Source organism: Martes martes, assembly GCF_963455335.1.
Source record: "Martes martes genome assembly, chromosome: 10".
In the NCBI taxonomy this organism is placed as follows: Eukaryota; Metazoa; Chordata; class Mammalia; order Carnivora; family Mustelidae; genus Martes; species Martes martes.
In genome coordinates, this window is record NC_137898.1 from 2,120,209 (window position 1) to 2,147,613 (window position 27,405).

Genomic DNA, 27,405 nt, shown 5'->3' on the forward strand with positions numbered 1-27,405 from the left:
GTGAAATGGGAACCATCGTACCGACAAGGCAGACAGGGTGTGGGGCAAGCCTGTGGGTCCGGCGCCAGGAAAATGCGCAGCACACGAGGCCCGTCACGGGGCCTCCTCCTGGGAAGGCAAAAAGTCATCCAGGTAGCATGAGGGGCTTTATACCTCCCTCCCACTCAGGAGAAACCCTCTGGGTCTAGGTGGGACCTGGGCCTGCTGATCTGCAGGAAAGACCTTGGGGACAAGGGAGCAAGGCGTGTGGCTATCTGGGGGAAGAATATTCCGGGCAGAGGGCACAGCCCATACAAAGGCCCTGCGCTGGGGCCGTGCCTGGTTGTCTGAACAGCAGGCAAGCAGCAGTGTGGCCCGACCCGTGGGTTAAGGAGGAGACTGGAGGGTGAGGGGCACATAGGTAAAGGGCCGGGCCAGCCGTCAGGCCCTGGGAGCCCCCAGAGGAACCCGGGACGTCGCTGCGGGGAGGAGGGAGTCTTCAGGGCTGAGAGGGGCAGAGAGCTGACTCTCATTTTTAGCGATGGTTCTTGGCTCACTGAGAACAGCCCGGACAGGGGCAAGTGTGGCTGCAGGCGGACCTGCGGGGGCCAGTGCGCCCCCTCCCACCCCTCCGCTGTGCCCACGGCCGCCACCCCCGCCCTGGGATACAGGCCGGTCAGCGTGCACAGCCCCCGCTCTGTTCCCCGCCGGCCAGGAGCCACAGGTCAGGTCTCACACATAAAGAGCCATCTGTGTGGGCAGCGAGGTGGCCGGCCAGCCTGCCGCCCGCACAGGGACACTCTATCCAGCAGGGCCCACACACCCCCACCCCGCTGGACCACCAGCACCCACCCCCTGGCAGGAGCTCCTCGGGGCGGCGTGAGGCCCTGGCCCGCGTTACTGACATCCGGGTGACCCTCGTCACCTGGCCGCTCTCGGCCCCAAGAACCAGAGCAGGGAGGCCCAGCAGAGTGCTGCTGGTCACAGTCTGGGCACAACCGGCAGACGCACGGGGTCTTGGTTTTAAGGCTTTGTGACATTACCTTTATCTAAGAAGGGTCGCATCCAGACACCAGGTGGAAAACATGTTAGCAGCTCCCCGAGAGTATTTTCTCAGCCCCGAACCATGTCCAGCACACATGGGTGTCCTAGAAATTGAGGCCCCTCTGGTCTGGACAGAGGGACTAGAAGTCACAGGAACAGAAAGTAGAGAAACCAGGAAAGGAAGCGTCTTGAACCGCCGCAGGTGTGCACGCGAGCTTCTGTTCCTTGTATGTCCGTTGGGCACCAACTACAAGCAGGGGTTGTCACCAGAGTGGGACGGGCTGATCTCACAGTCCGGCAGGCAGACTAGGGAGCGCTCAGCGGGTCAGGGGCCTGGAGCCACAGGAGGGAATGAGGCGGAGGGTGGCGTGGGGTGGACGAGTGGTTTATGCAAAGGCCCTGGGGCCTGGGCTGGATGAGGCTGAGAGCAGGTGAGGTCTGCAGCCACCACCCTCTGTGCCACGCCTGTGCCATGCCTGTCCCTCCCAAATTCCTCTCTCCTGGTGGTGGAAACTTGGGGAAGCCCACGTACTGCTCTCCTTTAAAGGCAAGAAGATGCCCCTGGGCAGGCAGAGGGCCCTGGGAAGATGTGACTCAACACACCCTGGAGAGTGGCAGAGGGCAAGAGGGAGGGGCCGGGCAGGTCACCTCCCGCTCCCACGGCTGTTCGGCTCGCCAGCACACAAGCCAGCTTACCGTGCTCTGCCTTGGTCCCACTGTCTGCTCTCCCTGCCCCCTGGGGGTGTCGTGGACCGGGCAGAAGCAGCTTGCACAGGAGGGGAGGCTCTGGGCCCTTCGCGGGGCTTCTCTGTGCTGGGGGCCTGAGGAGGAGCAGGTCCTGCCATCGAGGGTTGTGCCACTCGCTGGGGACACCACCGACAGGGCCTCGGGGGATCGGGTGGACTGGCTTCTCTGTCCCCTTCCGTCTCCGTCTGTTCCCGAAACAGGAGTGCCACAGCCCAACCAGCCTGCCCGTCTTCGCAGCAGCACCCAGGGACAGCCAGAGCTAAGAACCCTCGGGCACAGGTGGGCACCACGGCGCAGTGCCCTGGTCCACTGAGGGCCGGCTCCCGCAGACCCTCAGACACTACCACCGGGGTTCACTTGGGCTTTGACCAGAGTCATCCGAGTCAGAGCCTTGCCCTGCTCCTGCCGGCTTCAGGCTTCTTGCCATGGTGACCCCCAGCCCCTGGCCTCGGAGCCAGCCACAAGGAAAACCACCTGATTTCTCAGTTCCATAAATCCCAGGGAGCCTCTCTCCCCCCACTGCTGAGGAATGTCCACGTGCCGGCGCCACCCAGCACAGCCACGTGTGGCCGCTGCCTCGTCTTCTAGATGAGGAGATGCGTGGCCCCGAGTGAGGACGCAGCCCGGCCCCTGGTCCGGCCCGCCCGTGGGCTCCCTACCCAAACCACACTTTGCACAGTGATGGTCACTCTGCACTCAGCGGGCGAGCTGGGGAGACGCCCCCTGCCTTCCTCTCCCGGGGCCCTCCCAGCACGTCCCTCCATGGCTGGTCCCAGCCTGAGGAAGGCCCCTCGTTCCCGGCTTTCTCCCCACTGGGTTTGCCATCACAGCCCTTTCCCACCACGGAGGAAGCGTCCCTCCGGCCCAGACTCAGGGCTGCCGGCCCCCTGCCTCGGAGCTGAGGCCCCCCCACAGTGGGCACACTGAGGCCTGGGGCAGCAGGAAGGCCTTGCACTGTCCCTGTCCCCACACGAGCCCGTGGCTGCACTGGCCCTACCCGCAGCCCCTGGCAGACGTGGCGGCCACCAGACATGAGGACAGGTGCCGATCCGTGAGGCCTTCCTCTGGTCGTGAACGGTTCCTGTGTGGGGCCAGCTGGTGCCTGTCCCGGACCTTGCCCCTCAGGGCGTGGGAGAGACTGCCGTGCCCGGCTGGTGGCGGGCGGTGGCACACCATCCCACGGGACCATGTGGCACATTGTTCTGACCTCGCCGGGGCTGTCCCCACCATCCTGGGATTTATGAGGACTCCGCCTGCAGCCCTGAGTCAGGCCATGCCAGGAAGGCCCAGAGAGGCCCGACGACACCTCCCCAGTGGGGATCCGTGGCTGCGGACGGTCCCTCGTCTCCTGCGTCTCCCACTGGTGGGCAGGTGGGCAGAGCTCTGTACCGTGATGCTGGGGCGGGCGGGAGGACGAGTGCCCACCAGGGACGGTCTGACACCGGCTCCGGTCTTCCCCTAAAGCCCCCGCCCAGAGCACCCGGGGCTGAGCCGACCCCGCACCTGCTGCCCGCACAGCCCAGCCTCTCCCTGCCCGCCCTCGGCCCTCACGCTGGGGCCCAAGGGGCCTCCCCTGCGCACCTGTGACCACACTATCGTGTCTCGAAGGCTCTCCTTGCCCTCTCCGTAGGGCCAACTCCCGCTCCTGCAGGCCTCCTCAGCTCTGGCCCTGTTCTTGGGCACCGGGGGGCTTCTCACACCCAATCTTCGCCTGTGCCGAGCCCAGCTCAGGGTGCTCTGTGCGTGGGTGCGGGGTGAGCAATGGGGGAGCCAGGGGCGCGGGTGCTGCCCGCCCTCCGTTCGGCCTCTCACCGCCACCGTCAGGAGGGGTCATGGCCTAGGCAGCTCAGGCCACCTGCAGGTCCCCTGCACTCACGTGGCCCACAGAAGCCTTCCTCGGGCACACGGCTGCGTCGCAGGCCCCCTCGCCAGCCAGGGTCTCCTTGAAAATAGCGTGGCGGGGTTTGCATCAGCAGGCGACCCGTTTGGGCTAATTCATTGGTAACAGCAACTAATGCCACGTTCCCTAAAAAAGAAAAAAGGAACACCCTCTCTATTTCCTCATTAACATAATTGCAAACAGAACGAATCTTTCTTGATTTCATGTAAACAACAGCTTGAAATAGTTTATAATCTTTGCAGGTATCAAATTAAGTTCTTACTTATGGTCTGGAAATTAATTACCCTTGCAGCGAGACAAATGTGAAAACTGTGTATTTTTGACAAGAAAATTAAGCAGCTATTGGGGGAAATGTAACCTAATCGTCACCGAGAAAATTGTTTATAAAACGATCGCGCGTTGTCTGAGCCGTCGCCCCGCCGTCGGCCGGGGCCCGGGCTGGCTTACGGGCTCGCGTCCGCCTCCTCTGGGGCTGGTTTGGGCGATTGTTGGAGGGGTCAGAGGAGCTAAGAGCAGGGCAAGGAGGAGGGGGGGGAGAAGGGGGGCCCCCGTGAGGGGTGGAGGAGGGACAGGAGACAGGGACGGGATGCAGCAACCACACAGCAGAAATGGGGACCCGGACGGGAGGAGGAAGCAGCTCCCTCAGGTAACTGGGAGGAAGGCTCCCGGGCGAGGGGCAGCGCGACCAAAGGCCCTGGGGCAGAGCTGCGTCTGGAGCAGATGGGAGGCCGGGTGCCTGCAGGGTGACGCAGGAGAGGAGCTCTCGGACAAGGGTGGTGGTCCGTGGTGGGCCGGAGCCTAGCGTGTGCACGGGCTGCGCATGTGTCACCCCCAGACGGCTGGAGGGCAAGTGCAGAGGAATTAGGTCACCCTGTCCTCAGGGTCTGGATTGGAACCCTTGGCACTCACTCGCCATGGTCTGTCCTGTGAGCGCCAACTGGCACCAACATTCTGTCCCCTTGTGGTGTTTCCTCCTCCAGGAGTGGGATTTCTGCGTCCACGTTGCGAGTATTTACCAGACTTTCTCGGTGGTCAGAGACATCCACAGCACGAGTGAGGTCCCCAGGACAGGCGGTGGCAGGTGCACAGAGGGATGTGGCCATGGGAAGCCACGCCTGCCACTCCAAGTTCCAGGGGTCCCGCCCCCAGACCCTCACCCCCATGCAGCCCCTCTCCTTCTCCCCTGCCTTGGCCCCCACCTGGGCATCCCCCGGGAGCCCCAGGGATGTGATGTGCAGCCCAACAAGGTGGTGGGGAGGGGCCCGAGGGGACGTGTCTGCTGAGGCTCAGCCTGTGGCGGTGGCTGGTGGGGCGGGCAGGGCAGGGCGGGGGGTGCCGGAGCAAACACCCGGCCTGGCTGGCATCATTCATGCCCGTGTGCACCGCAGTTTCCTCTGCCCTGAAGTGGGGGACGGCAACAGCCACAGGGCTGATTGGGGGTTGGGCACACGCCAGGTCGCACACCCAGAGCTGGTATGTAGCGCGCACCAGGGATGACGGGCGAGCACGGCTTTCCAGGCTGCGGAATAATTCAGCTGTGGCGTGCGGCAGAGAGTGGGCAGGCCCCGGACAGGAGGGGAGGGTCTAATGAGGTCGGTGCCCATGAGGCCATGACCGTGGGACCAGACCCATGGCCGCCCAGTCTGGAGAACATTCCAGGAGGGAGAGAGAAGGCAGGGGATCGGCAAGCCACCCCAGGTGGTGCTGGCGAGGGGAAGGTGTGCGCCAGAGCCGGCCAGAGGCGAAAGCGGTGGCCTGTGGTGCAGGTCGGGGGCGGGACCGGGTGGTGGCTCGGTGGCCTTGCCAGGGGCTGAGATGGGGTGGCACCATTCAGGACTCTGGGGGCATGTGCTCATCCGCTCCAACGGGACACCCTAAAAGTCTCGTGGTGGAAATACATCAGGAGGTGCGCTCGGCGTTCCCCCAGGGCCCCCACACCTGCCTTCCCCCAGACGGCAGCTACCCGTCATGCCGGCCGGCCCGTCGGATCGGTCCGCATGTGCTGCTGTAACAAGCACCACAGACCAGGCGGCCTGAACCATGGACCTTCGGTCCCCACACCTCTGCAGACCGCTAGTCCGTGGTCACGGTCGGGCGTGGCCATCCGGTGAGGACGCTTCCCGGCTTACGGACCGCCACCTCCTGATGGTCCGCACCCAGCCTCCTCCGGGCACGAGGACGCTCGTGGACCCCGGCCCCGCCCTCGCCCTCATTAAGCCTCCAGATGCCCAGATACAGTCACCGGGGCAAGGCTCAGCACGTGGATTTGGGGGGACACAGTTCGGTCCATTGCACACACCCCCCGCTGGGCACCCGAGCGCAGAGCCCGGCATCACCCCAAGCTCCTCCCACAAGTGAGTCGCAGGGACCACAAGCAGGAGGTTAGGGAGGGAGAACTGGGGACCCCTGGGGCCATGCCGGTGCGCCAGGTCAGTGCGGCCCAGCCCCTGTACGCGGTGAGCAAACCTGCGTCCAGGCGGCTCCTCATCTGCCGGTGACCTCAGAAGCCCCCGCCCGCAGGCCCGTCGCCAGGAACAGAGGGAGCCCGCAGCGGGGTCCCGGCCTTCATTCGCCTCCGTGGTCAGGAAGGTGGGAAGCCGTGGGATCAGGCGTGAGACCCCGCCCTCCTGCTCACCAGCTGCAGGAACCCGGCCCCGGCGGGCCTCCCTGTGCCTGCCTGTCCTCGCTGGAAATCCAGGGTGGCCCCCGGCCCCCACTGCTCTGAGGTGGCCCCCTGGGGGCCCGTGGGAAAAACGCTGCTGACCCTGAGGAGGCACAGGCACGTGCCCAAGCCCTCGGGTCCGGGTGCAGACCGTCTGGGGACCAGGACAGCGCTGGGAAGGCGGCCTGACCTCCACCCTTCTCAGTGGGGACCGGACCCCCGGGAGCCCCGCCCGGCACTGGGGTCTGGGGTGGGGTTCGCCTCTCAGCTCCTCCTTCCTGCCGCTTCCAGACCCCAGACAGCTCCTCTGTCTCCCACGCACTAGCCTTGGGACGTGGGCAGCCCGTGCCTCTCTCTGAGGCTCTGTTTTCCCACTGAGGCAATGGGGGCGATGAGAGACCCCAACTCAGAAGAAGCATGGGGTTCAGTGGGATGGTCCACGTTCAGCTTGAGGGCAGGCCCCCTCCAGGGAGGGGATTTTGCCGTTACTGCTGCAAGGGGGGTTCAGCCGGTGACGGGGCAGCCCTGTGACCAGCAGCCCAAGAGCTCTGCTGAACCACTCCCTGGCCTTGGGGAAGGCTATGTGGAGCCTTCTAGACTGCCCAGTCCACTAAGGAGGAGAACAGGAGGACAGCGGGTTCTGACCTGGCCCCCACCCCTGGTCAGCGGGATCTGGGAAACATCACAGCCTCCCAGACCGGGTCTGTGTGAATCGCCATCTTGAGGGCCAGCCCTGGCATGGGGCCCCCCTTGCACGCCGGCGGCCCGTTCATTCGTTAAAGCCATGCCTGAGCTGGGTCCATTTGACCCCCGGCCCCCTCTCTGGGGCCCTGGCCCCATCTCCATGCCCTCTCATGAGGTCTGTCCTCTGGGGTTGGTGGCTTTGTCAGCCCTCCTACCTAACAGGACTAGAGCACGGCCGCTGGAGTCCCCAGGAAGCGAGGACAGCCCTGGCAGAGGCCGACTCCCCCCAGCGTGGCACTTTCCAGGGGACAGAGGGGTGTGGAGGCTCCGGGTCCAGCAAGTGGGGCTCACAGAGGGAGGGGAGCACGGAGAGGGTTGTCTATGGAAGCCCGTGGGCTGGAAACAGTGAGGCCGGAGCCGGCTCCCCAGCTCTTCCCCTGCAGGCCAGGGGGCCCCGTCCACCCAGGCCCCCCCGCGTCAGGCCCCGGCAGCAGGGCCCAGGAAGCCCCCGGCCTTTGTGGCAGAGCCTCAGCACGGCCCGTGTTGGCCCGGCTCCCACGCCCGTGGCCAGGGCTGGGCTAGGCAGTGCTCTGGGCTCGTTGGCTCCGTGTAGCCACCCCTGGGGCCCCAGGCCTCCGTGTGCCCATGAGACCCCCTGGGACGCACCCTGCCCCAGCCATGCCCCGGGAGCAGAAGGTGGGCAGGCAGCACAGTCCCAATGTGAGCTGGGCCTTGGGGCACCTGCCTTGTGGCCCCCTCAGACCTGGAGGCTGAGAAGGGACAGAGGGGGCAGGGACGCCAGGAGCCCCAGACCCCAGCCAGGGCCCCACACCGGACACACCCAGGGTCCGACGTGGCCATGCGGGAGGATTCTGGGACCGCCTGAGCCGATCGCAGAGAACTGAACAGTGTCCGCGAGTCGAGCAGGGCCTCCGAGGGGCCGCGTTAGCCTGCGCGGAGCGAGGGCTTGGCTAGGCAGCAGCACGCCTGGCCAAGGGTCAGCCTCAGCCAAGGCGGGGATGGGCCGGAGTGGGAGCCCGGCCTGCAAGCCCTACCGGCAGGGCTGGGAGAGGGGAGCCCAGCTGTGCGTGGGTGTGGGGTTGTCTGCCCAGGGCTCCGGGCTCCTTGTGCAAAACACGTTCTCAAGCCAGAGGGGCCGCAGGGACCCCGCACCCTAGAGATGCACCTCAGTCCCCAGGAGCTCTTACAGCACCCTGGGCTGTGGTCGGGAGCCACGGCGGGTGTACCCCCCACCCCCACCCACCTCACCCCTGCAGACAGGGCTGATCCTGGGCAGGGCTGATGAGGAGGTGAGCATGTTGGGGGAGGGGCTGTGTGCTAGGGTTCGGGAGGGGGTTCACAGCAGCCTGCTGGGACTGGGGCACGCACGCGTGGGCCTGTGCCCTCTGCAGCTCTGCTGCTGGCCCCTTTCCTCCCTGCCTGCCCCGGCCTGCCCCCCAAATGCCCGGACTACCACCTGCCCAGACCTGCCCCGGGAGCTCCCAGGGCCCTGTGCTCTGAGCCACCTCCCCTGCTCCTCTCCCAGCCTCTCTCCTACCCTCCCGCCCCCAGCTCAGCCCCACCCGCCCCTGATGTCCTGCCCTACAGTCTCGTGGGTACACGGGGCACTCAGGAGCCCCGTGCCTGCCTCTAGTGCCGGCCGCCAAGCCCACAGCCCCAAGGTCAGTGGCCAGCCCGGGGGTGGAGCCACTCTGGGTCCTCTGCTGTGACCCCTGGCAGGGCCCATTCGTGCCAAGCCCCGGACCAGTGCAAGGCAGAGCCACAAGTTGCTGGGGGCCAAGGGGCAGGCCAGAGGGGGCTGGTGTCCTGCCCACCGTGGCGTTGTATGCACCCCTGGGTGCGGACAGAACCAGGAGCTGCTTCTGCATCTCAAGTTTGAGGTGTTTCAGGGGTCGCTTGGTTCTCCACGATAGCCGATAGCCAGTCAGAAGAGAATGGGGGCAGGCGCCCTGTTCCCGGCGCGCCCAGCACCGGCTCTCCACCCAACCCACAGATGCGACTCCTCTCAGACATCGGCCTCCGTGACGTCGCCTTGTGAGAGGGAACTGGGGCTCGGAGCACTCCAGCAGCCTGGGTCATGCTGCCCACAGGGTGACCCGTTTGCTGAGCGCCGAGAGCGGCAGGCACGGTGGCACAGTGGTGCTGGGTGGGACGGTGGGCACTCGCGGCCACAGCAGAGCGATGTGCCCCTGGCGGAAGGGCAGGGTGCGGGAAGCCGTGCCCACCTTGGGCCCAGGCCTTGGGCGTGTGTGGCCCCGGAGCGAAGCACTGGGGGTTTCTGGGGTGCCAGACGGCACTGGAGCCCCCGCGGGAGAACAAGGAAGTGAGGAGGACGGTGTGATTTCAGGGGGAGCAGCCCGAGACAGGGCTGCTCTTCCCAGAGCAGAGGGGCGAGCCGCCGTCCATGTCCTACGCACGGCTCTTAGACGGGCGGGACCAGCCTCACCGTGGGAGCCTGAGGCCACGCCCCCAGCGCCAGGCACCCCGATTGCCTCCGATACAGCAGGCACCACCACCCTTCCATGGTCCTCGAGGACGCCTGGGCGCACAGCCTCATAGCTCTGAGCCGCATGAGTGGGCTTTGTCCCCAGCCCGCCGGGCTTTGCACAGGGGACCCGTGATAATGCTTTGCACCGGGGAGACTGGGCAGCATCACAAACCAGATAGAACCTTGATGACACCAGTTATTTGGGGGGAAAATTAAGCTACTGCATCACTGTAGGGACACAAGACACCGAAGGTGATGAGGCCGTAGATGCAAAATCGAAACCATTGAAAGGGCACAAGTAGGAAGAGGGTGTGTGTAGCCAGCCCACGGGCAGCAGACAGAGGGGGCCTCCATCGAGCTCTGCGATGGGACGAAGAGCCGGAAACAGGGAGAGAGGCTGCCCCGCTATGGGGCCCCTCCCTGCCAGACCCTTCCCACCAAAAACTGCAGGTGACAATGGAAAGATGGTTTTTAGTAAAAAAGCATCAAGGGGGTGTCCAAGAACTGGAAAGAGGGTTCACAAAATGAAGGGTCACAAAGAATGAAAAGATGCTTCACTCCTTCTGTCCTCAAAGACAGGGCTGGTCAACCACAGCCTCGAGGTCTGATCCGGCCCCCAAACTGCTTCTCTAAATAAAGTTTTATTAGAACACAGCCACACCCACTCATGTAGGATCTGCATTTGGCCACCCTCCCGAGGCAACGGCAGAGTCGAGGAGCCATAACAGAGACCATGAGGCCCTCGACACCTGGCCCTTGACAGAAAAGCTCGCAAACCCTCGGTCTAAAAACCTAAATGGAAAGATGCGAGGTCAGCAGAAATGAGTATAAATTCTGTGCTGGTGATGCCCAGACGAAATGGGCCTAGACTCCGGTGGCCCTTCCAAAAAGTGTTCTGATGATGTGTGTCAGACTGCGCCTCTCGCTGTGACCCTGTCACCCTCCGCCCAGGCATCTGCCCCAAAAACAGATCCGAGGTGACCCAAACACCAGTTCAAGCAAACCGGCCAATCACAGTCTTGTTTTAACCGTGAAACATCAGAAACGGACCGCACGGCCGACGTTCGTGCACGAGGGACAGTGTGAGGCTTCCGGGGACCTGGGAGAAGGCCTGGGGTACGAGGTGACTCGGAGACGGACAGGGCACCGCCCGGTCCCCGCGGGCAGTGTATGTGTGTGCGTGTCGAACACCATCTTGCAGGATCATGGGCTGTCCCTGTCTGGGGGTGGGCTTCTAGCTGCACGTTTGAGGAGATTTTCCTGTATTTTCCAAAACGTTCTGTCCTGAGTGGTTCTTGTTCCAACAAGGGGGAAGGGGTAAGCAGGAAGCATGGAGGGGAAGAGAGTCTTAGGGTCTGGGCCACCTTGTCTGGAAAGGATGGTGACCCCGAGCTGGGCTGGGGGGTCACCTGGGACCCGCTCGACCCTCTCGTCCAGGCTGGGTCAGTGGCCAGGCACCGGGACCTTGCCGCTCTGCTTGCTGGGAGCCACTGGGAAGCCTGTGGCCTCGTGTAGGGTGGGCAGGGTGTCTCCCTGGGGCTCCCTCTCCGGACCCACTCCCTGCCTGCCTACCGGCCGCACACCCCAGCCCATTCCCTCCGTGGGCTGGGCAGCCTCGGGCCACTGCCAGGAGCACAGTGAGGCTCAGGGCCCCCTCGAGGTCACTCCCCGAGTTGGGGCTCCTCGTGCGGGGGGAGACTGACGCCCTCCCTAAAGCAGGGCCCAGCCCCGGCCCCAGAGCCTCTCCTAGGCCTTCAGCCTGTCCGGCCTCTGCACCGGCCCCCCCTTTAGAGACAGGGGAGCGGCCCAGAGGCAGAGGGACCCAGCCAAGTGGCTGCTCGGGCCGGGCGCGGGAGAGTCGCGGCTCTTCCCAGAAGCGCCAACATTTCCTCGTCACAAAATGAACTACATGTGACAGTGAACGGGCGGGGGGGGGGGGCGGCTTTTAAATTGCCGCTTTGAGCCATTTGGAAGTCTGCTAATTATTCTCTTGGGGAAAGAAATGCAGGTTCATTATTATAATGAGCTTTGGGCAAATATTTCATCGAGTTTGACGAGCTGCCGCGGCCCGGAGGAGCCCGGCCTCCCTCTGAAAGGCCTCCCGCCCGCCCCGGAGCTAATTGGCCCGGGGGCCGCCGCTGTGCTGTTTGCATTCGCTCATGAAAGGCCCCCGCTTTGATGTCGGGGACCAGATAAGGACGGCCGCGGGGACCGCGCGGGAGAGGGTTCGAGCCGCCCGCCCGCGAGGCCTCCCCGCCGCCTGCTCTGGGCCCCGGGCCAAGGCGACGTCATGAGGTAACTGCACAGGCCGTCCCGCCTGAAAAAATATGCTTTTGTTTCACTAAGAAATCTCTCCCTGGAACACGCCCCGCGGGCCCTCGGCTCTCCTTGGGCCGGCCACCGCCTGGCGGGGCCCTCCTGCTCACCACCGGGCACGGCGGCCTGTGCGGGACGCGTGGCCTCGAGACAGGCCCAGCGCGGCCCAGTGTGGGCCCCTGGCCCGCCGGGAGCTCTGGGACTCCCTGGCCACCCCCCACCCCGCCGGTCTTCCCGCCCCCTCCCCCCGCCTGGCGCCCCACCCCACTCTCTCCCATCCTCTTCCCCGACTCCCCCCACTTGCGGGCCTCAGTGACCTCTCTCTGCCCCCTTTCCCTGCCGCCCACAGGGGCCGCCCGCTGGGGCGGGGGGCAGACCAGGATGTGGGGTGACCGCTCCGCACCTCGCGTCTTGGGTCTCCTGGGGACAGCCCACCCCACCGCCTCGCCCGCCTCTGTCTCTGCAGTCCCCTGCCTTCCGTAGGCCTGGAGCACGGTGGCCCTGCCTTCCGGAGCGCAGAGAGCAGCCCGGCCGCCCACCTCCCCCGTCTCCGGAGCCCGCGCGCCTCCCCCGTCACCGTCCAGAAGCCTCTGTCCCTGGCCTCCCCAGCTCCCCGAAGCCCCGCGATCTCGCCCGTCGGGGACGTGGGTGGCATTCCCAGCAGAGAAAGCCAGATGCGGACCCTTGCCTCCCCGCGTCCGAGCTGCGCGACCCCGGGCACCCCACGCGGCCCCTCTGAGCCTTGGTTTCTGCATCTGTAAGGAGGAGACAAGGACACTAACTCCGGGCCCCGGGCCAGGATTACCTGCAGCCCTGTCTGTGCGGCACCTGGCCAGGCGCCCGGCACGTGGCAAGGTGGAAGCTCGCGGCTCCCGCCCCCTCTTGTGGGCACCACTGTGGGCACTGTTGTGGGTTTGTCTTCCCCGCCCACTGCCAAGCGCCAGACAGAGGTTGGACGCCATCTGCTTGGGGCCTCGAGAGCCTGGTGGGCTGCGGCTTGAGGTGAACGCCTCCAGGCTGACCCGGCGTCCGCCCCCCCCCGCCACCCCCCCCCCCCCCCCCGCCCAAGCTCCTAACCCGTCCCAGGCAGGGAATGTGCCGCCGCCGCTGCGGGGACAGGACGGCGCTCCTGGCCTGATGGGGCTGTGCCTGATCGGAAACAGCGGACCCGGATACTGACCGTGCAGGAGCGGAACAGGGCATGGAGACAGGGCGGCCGGAGGACGGGGGGAGACCTCCGAGGGAGGGGCGCCTCCGGGTTGCTGTTAATGGGTTTCAGCGCGGCGCCAGCGAGGAGAAAACGAAGAAGACCCTAATTTCTTCCTGAACGACTGTCACTAATTCTATTCGATGAAAATGTTCGGGTGGATGTTTTAGGTCTGCTTGAATGTCTAGAAAATTCAAACAGTCCAGAAAAGTCCAAAAACAAAAGTGAAAGACCTCCAGAGCCTCCCTTCTGTCCCTGAGGATAACCCTTGTTATCCCAGAAATACCTGTCTTTAATGTGAGGGGGGCAGCGTCTGAGACATTGTGGTACATGTCACACGGAAAAAACGGTGGGGGGTGCATGAGTCGATAAATGGGTGTGTGGTTGAGGGGGGGTGGGTATATGCATGTGTGTGTGCGTGGATGGGTGGGAGGTGGATGGGGGGTGGATGGGTGCGTGGATGGGTGGACAGATGGGCGCGTGGTCAGGCGGATGGATGGTGGATGGATGACAAACAATCAGAAATTATTATAAATCTGGCAGTGCTCCTTTTGATTTATTCATTTTTCTTAACAAAGAAAAAAAAATGAAATCAAAAAATGCTGCATTTGGAGAAATGTTTCTTCACCAAGGGAGACATTCGTTCCTAAACATCACTTTCAGGTTGGGGGGCAGGGGAACATCATAAAGGGTGGGAAGTTGGAGTCGTTGTGGGTTCTGTGGTGTTCTTTCAACTTCACGTGGTAGTGAGCGATGCTGAGACCCGGCCCACCTCCCTCGCCGCCTCCCAGGTGAGTCACGTCGGTGTTGTGGTCAGGACCACGAGCACCGGTCAGGCCCTACTTCCCGCCGAGGGTTTACCTTGATTCCGCGTTACGATGGCGTCGGGGCTCACCCTGCTGCCCACACCTCGGTTCTTCATTTCAATTTTGATTATTCTCCTGCTTAGACGGATTCTTCCTCAGGGGATCAGCTCTGGAGGGGCCCATAGTTCTCGCCCACTTCCTGCCATCCTTCTGCCCTTGCCTCCTCTGGGTGCCCCGATCCAGGCTGGTGTCCTGTCTCTCAACCCCCACCCCCACCCCGCCGTGTTCCCTGTGCAGCCCTCCTTCTCTCCTACTCCAACTGGGATTTTTCTCCTGAAGCCTCCTGTCTAGCATCATCCTAGAACTTGCCTTTATGATGATCCCAGGTTGGACTTACTGTCCCTAGATCTCGTGGCTTCCCAGTAAGAGATGTGTGGCATGGAAGGCAAGCGTTCTGAGTCCTCAGTACATCCGGAAATAGCTTCCCCCAATCATTGTGCCTGTTGATAGTTGAACCAGGTATAGAATTGCAAGTTTTCCTGCAGACCCATCCCGAGGTCTGCTGGCCTCCAGACTCTGTGTGGGCACCGCTCATGCCTGCCGTAGCCCCAAGGCGTCCCTTTCTCTGTGCCCTGGAATTCTTCTGCATCTACCTTCTAGCCTTAGGGGGCTGCCTTTCCCAGCGAGGTTCCGTTGTGGCCGACTTTGTTCACCGGGGGTGTGTAGTATCTGGCAGACCCTCTGGGGACTTGAGTCCTTGAATTCCAGAAGGTTCTCTTTATTATTTCTGACCACGTCCTTCATGACATCATCCCCGTTATTGCTTTTGAATTCCTTTTAACCAAATGGAAGACATTTTAAATGAATCTTCGATGTCTCTTTCTCTCTTTTCTATTTGTAGGATTATGTCCTCGACTTTACCCTCGTCGGTGACATTCCATCGGCAGCCCTGTCTTCAGTGTCCTGTCTTCTTGCTCTCTCACATTTGTGGTCTGCTCCTGCCCTTGCCTGGTGGGTGTAACAGTTCCTGGAATCTTGCCGGGGATTCCAGATACATTTTCACATCTTGAGATCACCTCGCTTCCTGATCCTCTGTCTCTGGTCAGCCTGGCCTCTCTTTCATGTTCCGAGCCTTTTCAGATGTTTGCTCGGGATCTGAGCGTGGATGGGCTTGCTGGCATTAAGTTGTGTCAGCTGTGATGGGTGGGGTACCAGCCACTGCCCTGACGGACGCCATGTGTCACTGTGTGGGGGGCTCTGGTTCCAAGGGCTTGTCTGGAAGCACGGGGCTGGCGGCTGGGAGCCCACGGGGAAGACACGCCAGTGTGGCAGAGGGACAGGGTGGGAACCTCACACCCCGTCCTGTGCCCCCACTACCCCCTTGGTGCTGCAGGCAGCTTCTGGCGTGGCACTCGGCGGGCCTGGCCTCGGCACGATCCCAGCCCCCAGTGCACCAGGACGGGCACGATCCCCAGGACGTCTCTGTCCCATACCACACACTTCGGTTGTGCCACAGCCTGGCCAGGGGACCCCCCTGCCGTCACACCGTGCCCCCTTCCCGCACAGCCCAGCCGGTGGGAGCCCCTGAGCCTGAGACCCTCTCCCTCGGGTGGAGTCGGCCCGAGGCACATCGCCCATCATCCCCAGGGATCCTGGCCAGGGTGATCTGACGTCTAGGGTCTGGGCAGCTGGCCTTTCGCCCTCTGTCGGGCTCTGGTTCTGGGGATACCTGCCCAGACCCCTCCAGGGCAGGGAGGATTAAATGCAGAGCCCGTGGTGAAGCCCTTCCCGTGGCGCCCCGCCCGTCGGGCACGAGCTGCCACCCGCTACGGCGTCCGTGGGACCGCACAGGGCAGGACACGGGTCTCCTGAGTCTGCTTTACCTTCTGCTCCTTGGGCGGCAGGGCTGCTGGGAGGACCAGAAGGGGCAGCTCGGCGGCAGCGGGAGAGGTCGCGTTGCCGAGACTTCCGTCCTGTCTGTAACGTAACGGGGAGCAGAGAGGGTCCGTGGCGCCTGGGGATTGAGGGAGCTCTCGCCGAGGCCGCCGTCGGTGACGCCACGTCACCACCATCGAATCTGACACAGGCGCCGGCAGGGGTGCTGGCACTCGCCAGGGCCACGAGGACATGCCGTGAATCAGGGTCTCTCGTCCCCGTGGGCCGGTGGGCAGGGCGGGCTCATTCTCACCATGATGGCAGAGGCGCCCACTCTGTCCGCCAGGGTCACTTGGCCAGTGCACGGCCCCTCCCACCTCTCAGTCCCCAACAGCCCCCTCCCAAGTTCCCAGCCCCAACTCTTGGGCCCGGTCAGGCTCCGGCCGCGGGGGTTCCAGCCCCAGCCCCGCCCCTGACCTGTAGTGCCACCTCAGGCAGGTTGAGGGTTCTAGCCTCAGTTTCCTTACCTGCAGAATGGGGACGAACCGTGCCAAGTCTCCGCCCAGTGGTGATCCTGGCACAGGAGGGGCCGTGCAGGCCTGTGCACTGTCCCACGGGCGGCTGCAGGTGCAGATGTCCCCTTGGAGCCCTCCCAGCTCAGCACCCAGCAGCAGCATGGGCCGGTCCCAGGTGAAGCCCGCATCCAGCCCCACGGGCCCACCACGCTCCTTCCCCAGCTGTGCCTTCCCCGCCGCCCCTCAGCCTGCCCCGCAGGGCCCCGCTGTGTCAGCCCCTCCTTGGGGAAGCCGAATTGGGCAATCTCACCCCTGCACTGAGCCCTCACCCAGAAATCTGGTCCTGAAACCCAACTTTCCGTTTCAAGAAATAGAAACTCACCCCAAAACCGCCAGCATGAGGAAGGCGACGTGTGGACGCCCACACCAGCCGAGTCCCAGAGAGAAGTGGCTTCAGGTGTGCCTGGATCTAGGGCTCAGAGGCACGGAAGGCGGCAAAGGGCTTTCAACAGCCCACGGGTCACGTTGGGTGGCAGGCCCGTGCGGCGGGGCTGCTGTCTGAGCCGGGCAGTGCAGGATTTCCAGGACTGGAGGTCGGAGGGAAGGTGGCCCGGGGACTGCAGTGAGAATTCCTCCCTGGGACCGGCCTGCCCGCGGGAGAACGGAAGGCCCACCTCCACTGGTCGGCCGTGGGGGCTCGGGGGCTGAGGCTTTCTGACCCCGTGGGCGCCGCGGGACCCGAGAAGGGCAGAGGGAAGGGAGGAGTGTGGGCTGGCCCACGGGGACCCCGTCCCCAGCGCTGCTCTGAAGGGGACACCAAAAGGCCAGGCCAGTGCCCGCAGCAGGGAGACGGGGCCGCACCCCGAAAGCAGGCCTCGTAGCCCAGGGACCGCTGGGGGCCCCACGTCCGGAAGCCCCTCCCGAGCCACGGGGCCTCCGAGAAGGTCACCGCTTCTAGCAAAAGAGGAAAATAATGTAGGACCCCTCGGACGAATGAGGGTTTTTGCATAAGTGTATTCCCAAATATTTCACACAAGATTTATGCTAAAAAAAAGTTCATGGTTTATCCAAAAACCCCAATTTTTAGCTGTGCATCCTGCAGTTCCTCCAACACCCCTACTCTGGAGGGTCTCCAAAGCCCTCTGGGCCTCACCCCTGCCTCGGTGCAGGACGCCCCGCCCTAGGGTTAGAGCAGGACCCTGGAGTGTGAGCGTCTGCCCAGGCGGGCACAATCACACAGAATCCTGTGCTCGGGCTTCCTCCTCCCCCCTCCCTCCTCATCCCTTTCCTCCTCCCTCCTCCCTCCCTCCTCCAGCCTGTCCTCCCTCCATCCTCCCTGCCCCCTCTCTCCCTCCTTCTCTTCACCCCTCCTGGTGACCTGGGACAGGGAGGAGGGCTCTGTTCCCAGCCCCACCCTGACGGCAGGACCAGGCCCCAGCTCCTTGCTGCCCGTCCGGCCGCCTGCCACACCGGGACATACACAACCGTCCTATCAGCAGAAACAGGCCCCGTTTGCACACGGGGTCTGGACTGTCCGTGGGGAGGGAGACCCCACACACACTCACGGGGGTCCTGAGTCCCTGACCGCAGAGGCCAGGGCATTGGGGGCCGTGTCCTTGGCCACAGTGACGGACTCACCGCTGTTTATACCCTGTGGAGTGGCCCTCGGGCACGCGGCTCTTGGCTCTGCTGGGGGAACACGGCAGGACCCAAAGCCTAGTGCCCCCACAGTGAGCTCCTTGTCTGTTGGGCTGGCCGTCCGCAGAGGTGAGGGGCCGCTGTGTGTCCAGTGTCACTGTAATGTCCAAAAGGCAGAGATGCCCGGGAGGAGGAAATCACCTCAGCTGTGAGCACCCAGGGAGGGCTGCCTGGAAGAAGCGGGCCCTGAGGTCAGTCAGGGTCACCCTAGCCCTGCGCGGGGGTTTCACTAAGGTCATCTGAAGCTGAGAAGACAGGTATAGAGAGAGGGAAGGAGGACACCCAGGGGGCGCGGGTCCCGAGTGACGGGGAGAGGGACTGGAAACCAGCCTCCTTCCCCTGCAGCCTCTGCCGGGCGGAAGGGCATTTCCGGCGGACGGGAACAGCATGTACGCACGCAGCCTTCCTTCCCAAAGATGAGGGCCGGCCCATCCCAAGGGGCGCCGGCCTTCCCTCTCCCCACTACATTCCTGTCTCCACGCAGTGGCCGGAGGGACGTTTCAAACATAAACCAGACCGCGCGCTCCCTGCTTAAAGCCCCTTCTTCCTGGAATGCAATCCAGGCGCCTTTCCACGGCCTGTGGGCCCCACAGCCTCACACGGCCCTCCTGGCCTTACCTGCCGGGAGGTCCCATGTGGCCCACCAGCCTCCAGGGGACTCGTCCTAGGCCCCTGGGCCCATGCAAAGGGCACTCTGGAACTGGGCCATGGCCGGCCAGCCACGCGGCCGTACCTGGGGCCACCGGCCGCTGCTGCTGCTCTCCCAGCTCTCCCAGCTGACACCCAGGTCCCTGCACTGCCTTTGGGTCTCTGCCCCCAGAGGCCTCTCTGGGGTGTCCGGCTCCCCACCAGGAACAGAAGTCCCGCCACGTCAGGGCTGGTGTGGACCTGTCCCTCCCAGAGCCCTGTGCCTGGACCGGAGCGTGGCATGGAGAAAGGGCTGGGCCGAGTCTGTGGTGGCCTTGCTGTCCCACCACGAACAAAGGCCAAGCCCAGCCCCACAGCCGTCTCCCTCTTGGTGCAGGTCAGAGGGGCAGGCGGGAGGCAGACGGCATCTATCCCAGCTCGCAAGTGCCCAGGGAAGTTCAGTGAGGGCTCCGACCACCCCATAAGTGCCACTTCAAACCCACACGATCCCAGGACCCCAGCACGGGCCCAGCCCACATGTGTGGGCCCCCGCGCTCCACGGCCACTGGGGCCGAGCCCCGGTGCTTCCTCTCCCCAGGCTGCCCGCCTTGGGTTCTCGCCTCCTCGGCAAATGGCCCCACGCACAACGTCACCCAAGACCCTGAGAGTCACCCTCTCCATCCACCCCACACCTGGTCACCAAGCCCTGACACCACCACCAGGGCCTGTCCCCGTGATCTCCTCTGATCTAGGGCCGTTCGGCCACGTGGAGCGTGTCCCCTGCGGAGAGGCGGGGGCTCACGAGACGGAGAAGGAATAGAGCATCTTGATCCTGGTCTATTTTTAGTTGGTGGCGGACTGTCACTCCAGAGGCCAGTGGCTGCGTCATCAAGGCCTTTTGATCTTCTTGTCATGGCTACAAGATACACAGGAGGCAGCTGCTAACTGCTGATAGAAAGAGTGAAAGCGGGCGCTCGGGCCCGCGGCAGGGGCAGGGGTGGGGTGGGGTGAGTAAATGCGGGTGGGCACTGGGTGGGTGGGGAGGTAGAAAGAAAGCTGCGTGGACGGGGAGAAGGGAAAGAAAGGGACCCAAGGAAGACAAGGGAGGGAGGAAAGATGATGGACGGACAGATGGAAGGAATGCGATGGTGGAGGGATGGACGTGAGTGGGCGGTTGGATGGTGGACGGACAGGTGAGTGGACGGATGGAATGGGATGGTGGAAGGATAGATGGTGAGTGGGTGGATGGACGGGTGGATGGACAGATGGATGGAATGGGATGTGGAGAGATGCACGCAGGTGAGTGGGTGGATGGACGGGTGGACGGACAAATGGAATGAAACAGGGGAAGGATGGATGGTCGGTGAGTGAGTGGACGGGAGGGCGGGTGGACGGATGGACGGACAGACAGATGGAACAGGATGGTGGAGGGTGGTCGGTGGGTGGGTGGATGGATGCGTAGGTGGACGGAACGGAAGACGGCCAGAGGGGAGGGAGCTAGAGAGTGAGCAGACAAGCAAACTCGGTGGCGAGACCTCAAGCAAGGACTCCTCAGAGAAGGAATGTGTGGGCCCCGAGCCCTCAAGGCCGGCTTCCCTCCCTGTTCCATCCACCTCAGAGCAAACAAGTCTGTCATCCCGCCAAGGCCTGAGTGTTGGGCCATATCCCTTCGGGACTCTTCCCTGCTCTTGGGAAGGTGCTCCGCACCTGCTTCCTGGCCTGCCTGACCCCCTGCGTCCAGGGCCGCCGAGGGGCTGGTGAGAAAGTGTGTGTCGAGTCTGTAGCTCCGGCTCACGCACAGCTGTGCAGGGGCCCCCGCGGGGCCCTGGGCTCCGTGAGGGGCCCTATGGGCTTCTCTAGGTTCCGAGGAGACAGGCTGGGGCCCTCCTGCTGGCCCAGAGTCAGAGGAGGCCTTAGAGCTCCTCCTTCTCTGTACACCCAGGTCCCTGGTGCCCCCTCCAGAGCCTTCGGGAGTGGGGACAGAGTATCCTGTTCTGGTGACCAACCCCAAGGAAGACAGGGCTCCCAGGACAGCCTGGCCTGCCAGCATCGTCCCACGGCACCGGCACCGTCCACACCCCCGGGCCCAGGCCTGTGCGAACGAAAGGGCAACCCGAGCCCCTCCCCGGAGGACCCCCCACCCACCCCCTCTGCCCGCCAAAAAGGAGCGGGAGGTGCTGGAGGCCCCCGCAAGAGTGGGGGCAGAGAAGGAGGGCCGAGGCCCCGGGCTGAGCTACCCCCACGTTCTCAGGCCAGAATCCCCGGGAACTCGGAGGCCCCGCCCTCAGCCCAGGCGGGCTGCTCAGGGGTCTCCGGGCCGTCCCGACAGCTGCCTGCGCTGAGTCACCCGCACCTGTTGGGGGCGGGGGATGGCAGGCCCGGGGGGCTGGACCAGCTGGACACATTCCCTGGCAGGCGGCCCCTGGCACTGGGGGCCAGAGTGTACACACAGCCCTGGGTGAGGGTCGCCCGCACAAGATGAATGTGGACAGCTGGAGGCCCGGCCTGGACATGGTGGCCGGCCCGAGGCCCTTCGGTGCATCCCCTCCCAGCACGGCCCGTTTCAGGGAGTGAGACTAAATCTCCCCTTTCTGGGACACCCCCGCGTGGCGTACACAGCGAGAGCACACGCAGTCCGGGCCACGGCATACAGCGGGCTCACACACGGCAGGAGAAAGTGCCACAGCCACGTAGACGGCCGCTGGGCCAGGAGCCCCCAGATTCAGGCCTGGGAAGGCGGGCCATGGAGGGCGGACTGGTGAAAATTAAAAAGGAGAGTAAGGCTCAGTGCTGGGGATGATGAGGAGACCCGGGGCTGTCCTGCCTGTCTGGGGAGCCTTCGAAGGCCGTCAGAATGGGGGTGTGGCTCGCCCTTCGGCCCTGCAATCACCCCTCCCAGAATGGCTCCCGGAGCACCGGCTCGGGTGTGGGACAGGCCTCCCTCCACCCACGCTGGAAAGCTGAGCTCGCCCTGCGGCCCTGGAGGGGGACAGGGGACCCGCATGGCGGGACCGTGCTGAGACAGCAGCGTGTCGGAGGAGGGGGGCGCTTGCCCGAGGGCGGCCACGGGACCGTGGCTCCCAGGACCAGCTGTGCGTGCCCACTGGGGGGCCTTCACCTCCCCTGATCACCCCACTCATCCCTCAGGCGCGCCCCCTCTCAGAGGCCCCCCAGGACCCCAGGTGCCCTCTGCCCTTCGTCACTACGTCTCGCCCCCAACTCCAGGATGACCCCGGACCCCGCAAGCTATACTCCATGTGCCTCGTGCCATGTGCCGCCCCCGACACCCTGTTGAGTGGGTGCCCGTGTGCCTGTGAGCCACGGCCTGGCCCCAGGAGGGGCCGCCCCTCTGCCCCTGGAAGTCACGCCCCAAACGGAGCTGTCCCCACGCCGTGAGCACACGGAGAACCGAGGCCGAGCCGGGCGCTCTCGGGGCAGCGGAGCCCAGGGGCGTTCTGCACGCCCTGCACCTGCGCCAGGGGTGGGGGCCGGGCCCGGGCCTCGGGGCTGCGAGGGCCGGGCTGTGGCTTTGCCCGCGCGCTCCCTTCCAAGGGTTAACGCGCTCCTCAGGCAGCAGTGCGTTTGCATTTCACATGAAAATGTTTTTGCAGCAGACCCGGATGCCAGCATTTTTGTGGTCACAGTCAGATGTTTTTAACTACATTGGACAGAACCCGCGACGGCTCTTTCCGCAGCTCCAGCCAGTTTCTGAGCGCTACCTTGAACCCCCGTCATGCCCCAGGACCAGGGCCGTGTCCGAGCCCCTCCCCCGGCCTTGACAGACTCCAGTGGCCAAGCTGACCCCAACGTGGCAGCCACCCGGGACCTCCAGGGCCCCCTTCGGGTCCCGAGCCGCGCCTGCCATCCCTCCCCCCGCCCAGGGGAAGAGCAGGTTCCCCAATGTCAGGTTCTGGTGCCTTCCTGAGGCTCAGCCAGGGCTCCGCGGCCACAGGGCAGAGCCCAGGGCTTTAAGTGGGGGCCGTGCCAGCTCCACAGAGCCTGTGGGAGCCTCCGTGGGTGGGGAAACAGGGAGCAGAGCCACACACGGGGCCGGTCCTTCCCACACAGGGTCCAGAGCAGAACAGAGCATCGCTCTGAAGGAAACCCGAGTGCTTGGGACGTGCTGCTCAGCGTTCGGACCGTGGGTTTGTGGTCAAAAGAGTCTCAGGAACCTTCTGGAGACACTTTCCGTTCCCCACTCCCTCACCTTTGCACAGAACATGCTTATCTGCGTGTCGAATGCCCTGAGAAGGCCCACAGGAGAACCTACTTTGTTTAACTCTTCACCGTTCCCGAATGCCTGTTACCCACACAACCAGCTTCTCTTTTTCTGGCACAAACACAGTCACATCTAAGTGAGTGTCTTGTCAGGGAAGTTGCAGGACTGTCCAAAAAAAAAAAAAAAAACCAAAAAACCCACGAGTTTAGTCCCCTCTCCAGCCTGCGTCCCACACTGAGGGAGCCCAGCCTCTCCTGTCCCCTAGAGGGGGACACACATGTGCTGAACGCTCTTTCGCCTGTCCCCACCGTGTGCAGACCCCAGGGCTGCCCAGGAGTGCCCAGAAAGGCAGACCGAGGCCTTTCTCAGATGGACAAGCCGGTGACACGTCTGAGCCCGATGCTGGGGGCCGGCACGGCACATCGCCACGGTGGAGGGGGGCCCAGAGGGACCCCCATGGTCCCTTCTCCCGCACCGGGTCCCCCGTGGCCACCGCCCCCCGCACTTGTGCACGCAGCTCAGGCTCCGTGACGTGACCCCGGGGGCCCACCCTGACGCCAGTTGTTCCAGCTCAGCTGCCGAGCCCGCACCCCGCCCCACCTGTCAGGCCGTAGGTCCTCAGCGCCAGCTGCCCGGAGTCCCCCTCCCCAGGCCTTCCCCTGAGCCTGCCAGGCCCTGCTCTCAGCTGCCACCACAGCCCCCTCCACGCCCTCCCCAACAGGCGTCCCTCCTGCTGCCCCCGGGCCAGCAGGCTTGTATGGGGGGGGGGGAGGCCACTTGGCACTTCAGAAGGCAGGTGGCGTGAGGGGCCCAGCCTCCAGCCGAGCCCCACCGCCCCTGCCCCAGCCCTGCGGGACCCCCACCTCATTGTGCTCCCCATCCCAGCCTGGACGGAGGGCAGGCCTCTCCTGTCCCTTTGAAAAGACCAGCCAGAACTCCCCCCTGGGAGCTTCTGCTCAGCGGGACTCGGGAGTGTCCTCTCCCAGCCCTCAGCCACCGCTCCGCACGTTCACTCGTGCGCCCGGCGCGCCCCGCACACTCCAGGCATCAGCGGTGGGCAAGAGGGCGGGGCCCGGGGCCCCAGGGGGCTGTGACGTGTTGGGGAGGACAGACAGGAATCAGGGACACAGGCGAGCGAGACAGCCGTCTGAGAACAGCAGGAATGCGGGGGTTCTGATAGAGGGGCCTACCAGGGCCCTGAGGGTGTCTCGTGGGACCTGAGGCCAACACAGCAAGAGGGAGCCAGCCAGGCAAAGACCAGGCAGAGGAAGGAGCAGGTTCAAAAGCCCTAGGGTAGGAATGTGGGGCCTTTCCCGGAGAGGCCCCAGACCGTGTCCTCCTGGTTCCTTGGAGAATGTGCTTCTCTTGGGCTGGGCCCTGCCACGTCCCCTGAGTGCCGGCCACTACCCGCCCAGGGGCGCTTGGGGGCGAGGGTCTCACGGGACTACCAGGCGCTTGGGGACACGGTGAAGGCATCTGGTGAGGGCTCGCAGGGACGAATCCGCTGCCTTCCTGTGCCAGAGCCCCAGGTTCTCTGTCCCCTGAGAGGTCATCCGAACGCCACCTTCTGTCCATGGGTTGCTTCAGCTCCGGAGCACCTAATCCCCTGCACCTCGAGGTCCTGAGGACCCTTGGCTCCGATCCATGTCAGCCTGCTGGGGCGGGGGCTGGGGTCTCAGCCATCACCCCTGGCTGCCTCCCATCCTCTCCCATCCCCCCACCCCCCAACCATCCCTCCATCTCTCCCATCCCGGGGCACACCCCATTTGTGCAAGATCCGTGGTTGGTGGGGAAGGTTGCCCATAGCCGTGTGGAGCTACCGTGAACACCAGGTCGGTTCCACAGGGGCCCCCCAGGTGCCTGCCGTACGCGTGGCCCTGAGCGGGGGACTGAGGGGATGGAGACAGGTGACCCGCCGGAGTAAGAATGAGGGCAGGTATGGCCGGCGTGATTGGGGCGGGCAGGGGGCTCGGGGACGGGAGACACCCCCCAGAACCACCTGCCCACGGGGGCGTAGGAGTCAGGTTGGAGACACCCCTAAGCCAGGGGCGGGGCCAAAGCAGACTATGTGAGCTAGCGCGTTGCTCAGCCTCCAGGGTCGAGCCGGCCTTGCCTTCTAGAAACGCCTCTGAGACACCAGATCCCGTCCGCTATCATACAGTGTCGCCGTGGTGGCGCGGGGGGGAGGGGGGGTAGGGTGCATCTGTGTTTGCCGCTGGTTTGGGCCAGGTTTGGCGTGTGGTTTTATCTCCTCCATGAGGCGACGCTCCACCTTCCCTTTGCGTGGGATCTATGTTTCCTGCTTCCGAAAAATATTACAGAAATCACCCCCAAAAAGCTTGGCTTGAGCCCGTCTGGAGGAGGGCAGGTGACTGTCATTTCACATCTTCCAAGGGCTTTCAGTTTATTGGGATTGTCTCCTTCATTAGCCGCTTTGGGCAATTTTTCCTTAAAAAAGGATTCATCCCATCAAGTTTTTAGTTTTCTAGGACATGATGTATTCAACTCACTCTGCTCTTAGAGATGTTCCTCCCCTTCTGTTCCTAATTTTTTGTTACTTGCCAAACGCTTACATACATTATTGGCTCTCCAAAGAACCAGCCTTTGGTTTTACTGATCAATTCTGTTTTCATGAAAATTTTTCTGTTCTGTTAATATCTTCCTTTACCCTCTCTTGTTCTTTCTTTGCAATTATTTTGGTGTTCTCCCTCCACCTCCTTGAGTTGAAGCTTATCCTTAACCTTTCTGATTTCCTAAAACTGCTATCACTGTTCCTCTGAATACCCTTTTGGCAGCATCTCACGGCGTCTCTATGTTCTCACTGTCACTGTAGATCCTTCTAGATGGATTTAATTGCTGTTTAGTTTCTCTTTACCCAAAGCGCCATTTAGAACTACATCTTGTGAAGTTCTGTGTGTGTCCATCTCGTCAGGCCTCTTGGTTATTAATTTCCTGTTTTACTCCAAGGCACGGACTTTTGGAGATGCGTGGACTTTCCTTGGGGAGCCGGAGGAAGTTGTTACTGTGACCTTTCTGTGCACGTGTGGAGGCGGCCAAGGCTGGTTTGCCGACCGACTTGAGCTTGCTCGCAGAGGCACTCAGTTCCTCCACATCCTCATTTTGTTGGTTTGTTTCCCCCGCTGTGGTTCTCAGCTCCTGACGAGGGTGCTGTAGTTGCCAACAGCACTGTGGATCTCCTGGTGATGTACAGGTCTTGTCTGATCTCTCCCGCTCCGTACTCTCTGTCCTCCCTGCAGACCCATGCAACGGGCTCTGTTCCTCACTGGGTCTGCCCCTCTCTCCGTCCCTCTCTGGAACCTCAGCCTCAGGGGCCCTCACCTTTCCTTGCTCACTCCTCCCACCGTGCTCCGTGGTCACCCCCACGGACGGGATCTTCGATCCCCTTCTGTCTGCAGACGCCCAGCCCTTCAGCTTCTCCAAGGACATCAGCTCTAATCTGAAGGCTGATTTGGCTGGCCCTGCTTGAGGGTGAGGTCACCCCTGCAGCGTGGCTCTTGTCCCACAGGGAAGGCTGGGCTCCCTGGGTGTCTTGTGAGTCCTCATCTCAGGGACCTGTAGCTCAGGAGGCTGTTATAGAATGAGCACTAGCATCTCCTGCTGGCTCTGGCTCTCAGCACGCGTAAAGGCCTCATGCAGGGCAGGAGAAAGGATAGAAAACTGACTGGGGCCTGGCGGGATGAGTCTGGGGGTGCACGGTGAGTCTGCAACTTCACACCAACCCCAGGAGAAGCTCCCGAAAGCTTTTGGGAGGCTATTGTGTGTTCTGAATCATTGCTTCAGTGGCAGGGGTCATGGGACCCACGGGGGCTGGCCAGGCTGGCTCCGAGGGGATGGGAGGTCATCAGACTTGGGCCAGAACAAAGGAGGACAGGTAGAGAGCCCTGGGGACATCAAGGAAGAAAGGGGCCTGCTGAAGAGCCCTGTGAAGTCAGGAATCGTGCTGCCCTCCACACCCACGGCCACTGACAGTCCGCCCCCCCTTACTGTCATTCTAGCCTGTTCCTGGTGGCTTCTGGATCTTTGAGGTGGGCCCTGACCACCCTCCCTCCCCACGGCCCCCTGGAAGCTGCTCAGAGGCGCCACCCTGTTGCTCACCTTCATCTCTTCGCCTGGACCATCTCCCCCTCTTACCTGGCTGGTCCTTGAGGTGCCCCTGGAAGGACACCTCCTCCAGGGGGTCCCAGGTACCTTCCACCGGAACCGTGTCCTTTCTCTACAAGTGCACATGAGCATGGTGGTCACATACCAGCCCCAGGGTCCTGTCCTACTCCCTGCCGCCTCATATAGCAAAGGAGACTTTGCAGATCAACTGAGTCAGGAGTCTCGAGACGAGGATTACCCTTGCTTGTCCGGGTGGGCTCAGTGTCATCATAGGGGTCCTTACACGAGGGACAGAGGAGGTCAAAGTCAGAGGAGAGGCCATGACAGTAGAGGCAAAGTCTAGAGAGGAGAGAAGATTCTTGGCTGTTGGCTGTGAAGGTGGAGGATGGAGCCATGAACCAAAGAAGGCAGCGCTTCTAGAAGCTGGAAAAAGCAGGAAACAGATTTGTTCATGGAGCCTCCAGAAGGAGCACAGCTCCGATGACACCATGACTC

General features: G+C 63.4%; 1 protein-coding gene across 2 annotated transcripts in view; it reads left to right on the forward strand.

Annotated features, from left to right (window-relative positions):
* The window catches only part of KCNQ1 (potassium voltage-gated channel subfamily Q member 1), a gene marked incomplete at its 5' end in the record, with an annotated part of 316,188 nt that overhangs the window by 263,836 nt on the left and 24,947 nt on the right, over positions 1–27,405 (forward strand). The window contains one exon of one of the 2 annotated variants that reach the window (XM_080817778.1): positions 14,756–14,941. The exons of the other annotated variant lie outside the window; for it this stretch is intronic. Within the exon in view, the coding sequence (XP_080673904.1) occupies positions 14,756–14,875 (120 nt within the window). The 3' untranslated portion in view covers positions 14,876–14,941. Of the gene's footprint in view, positions 1–14,755; positions 14,942–27,405 lie in introns of those variants that run through there. 2 annotated transcript variants of the gene reach the window in all.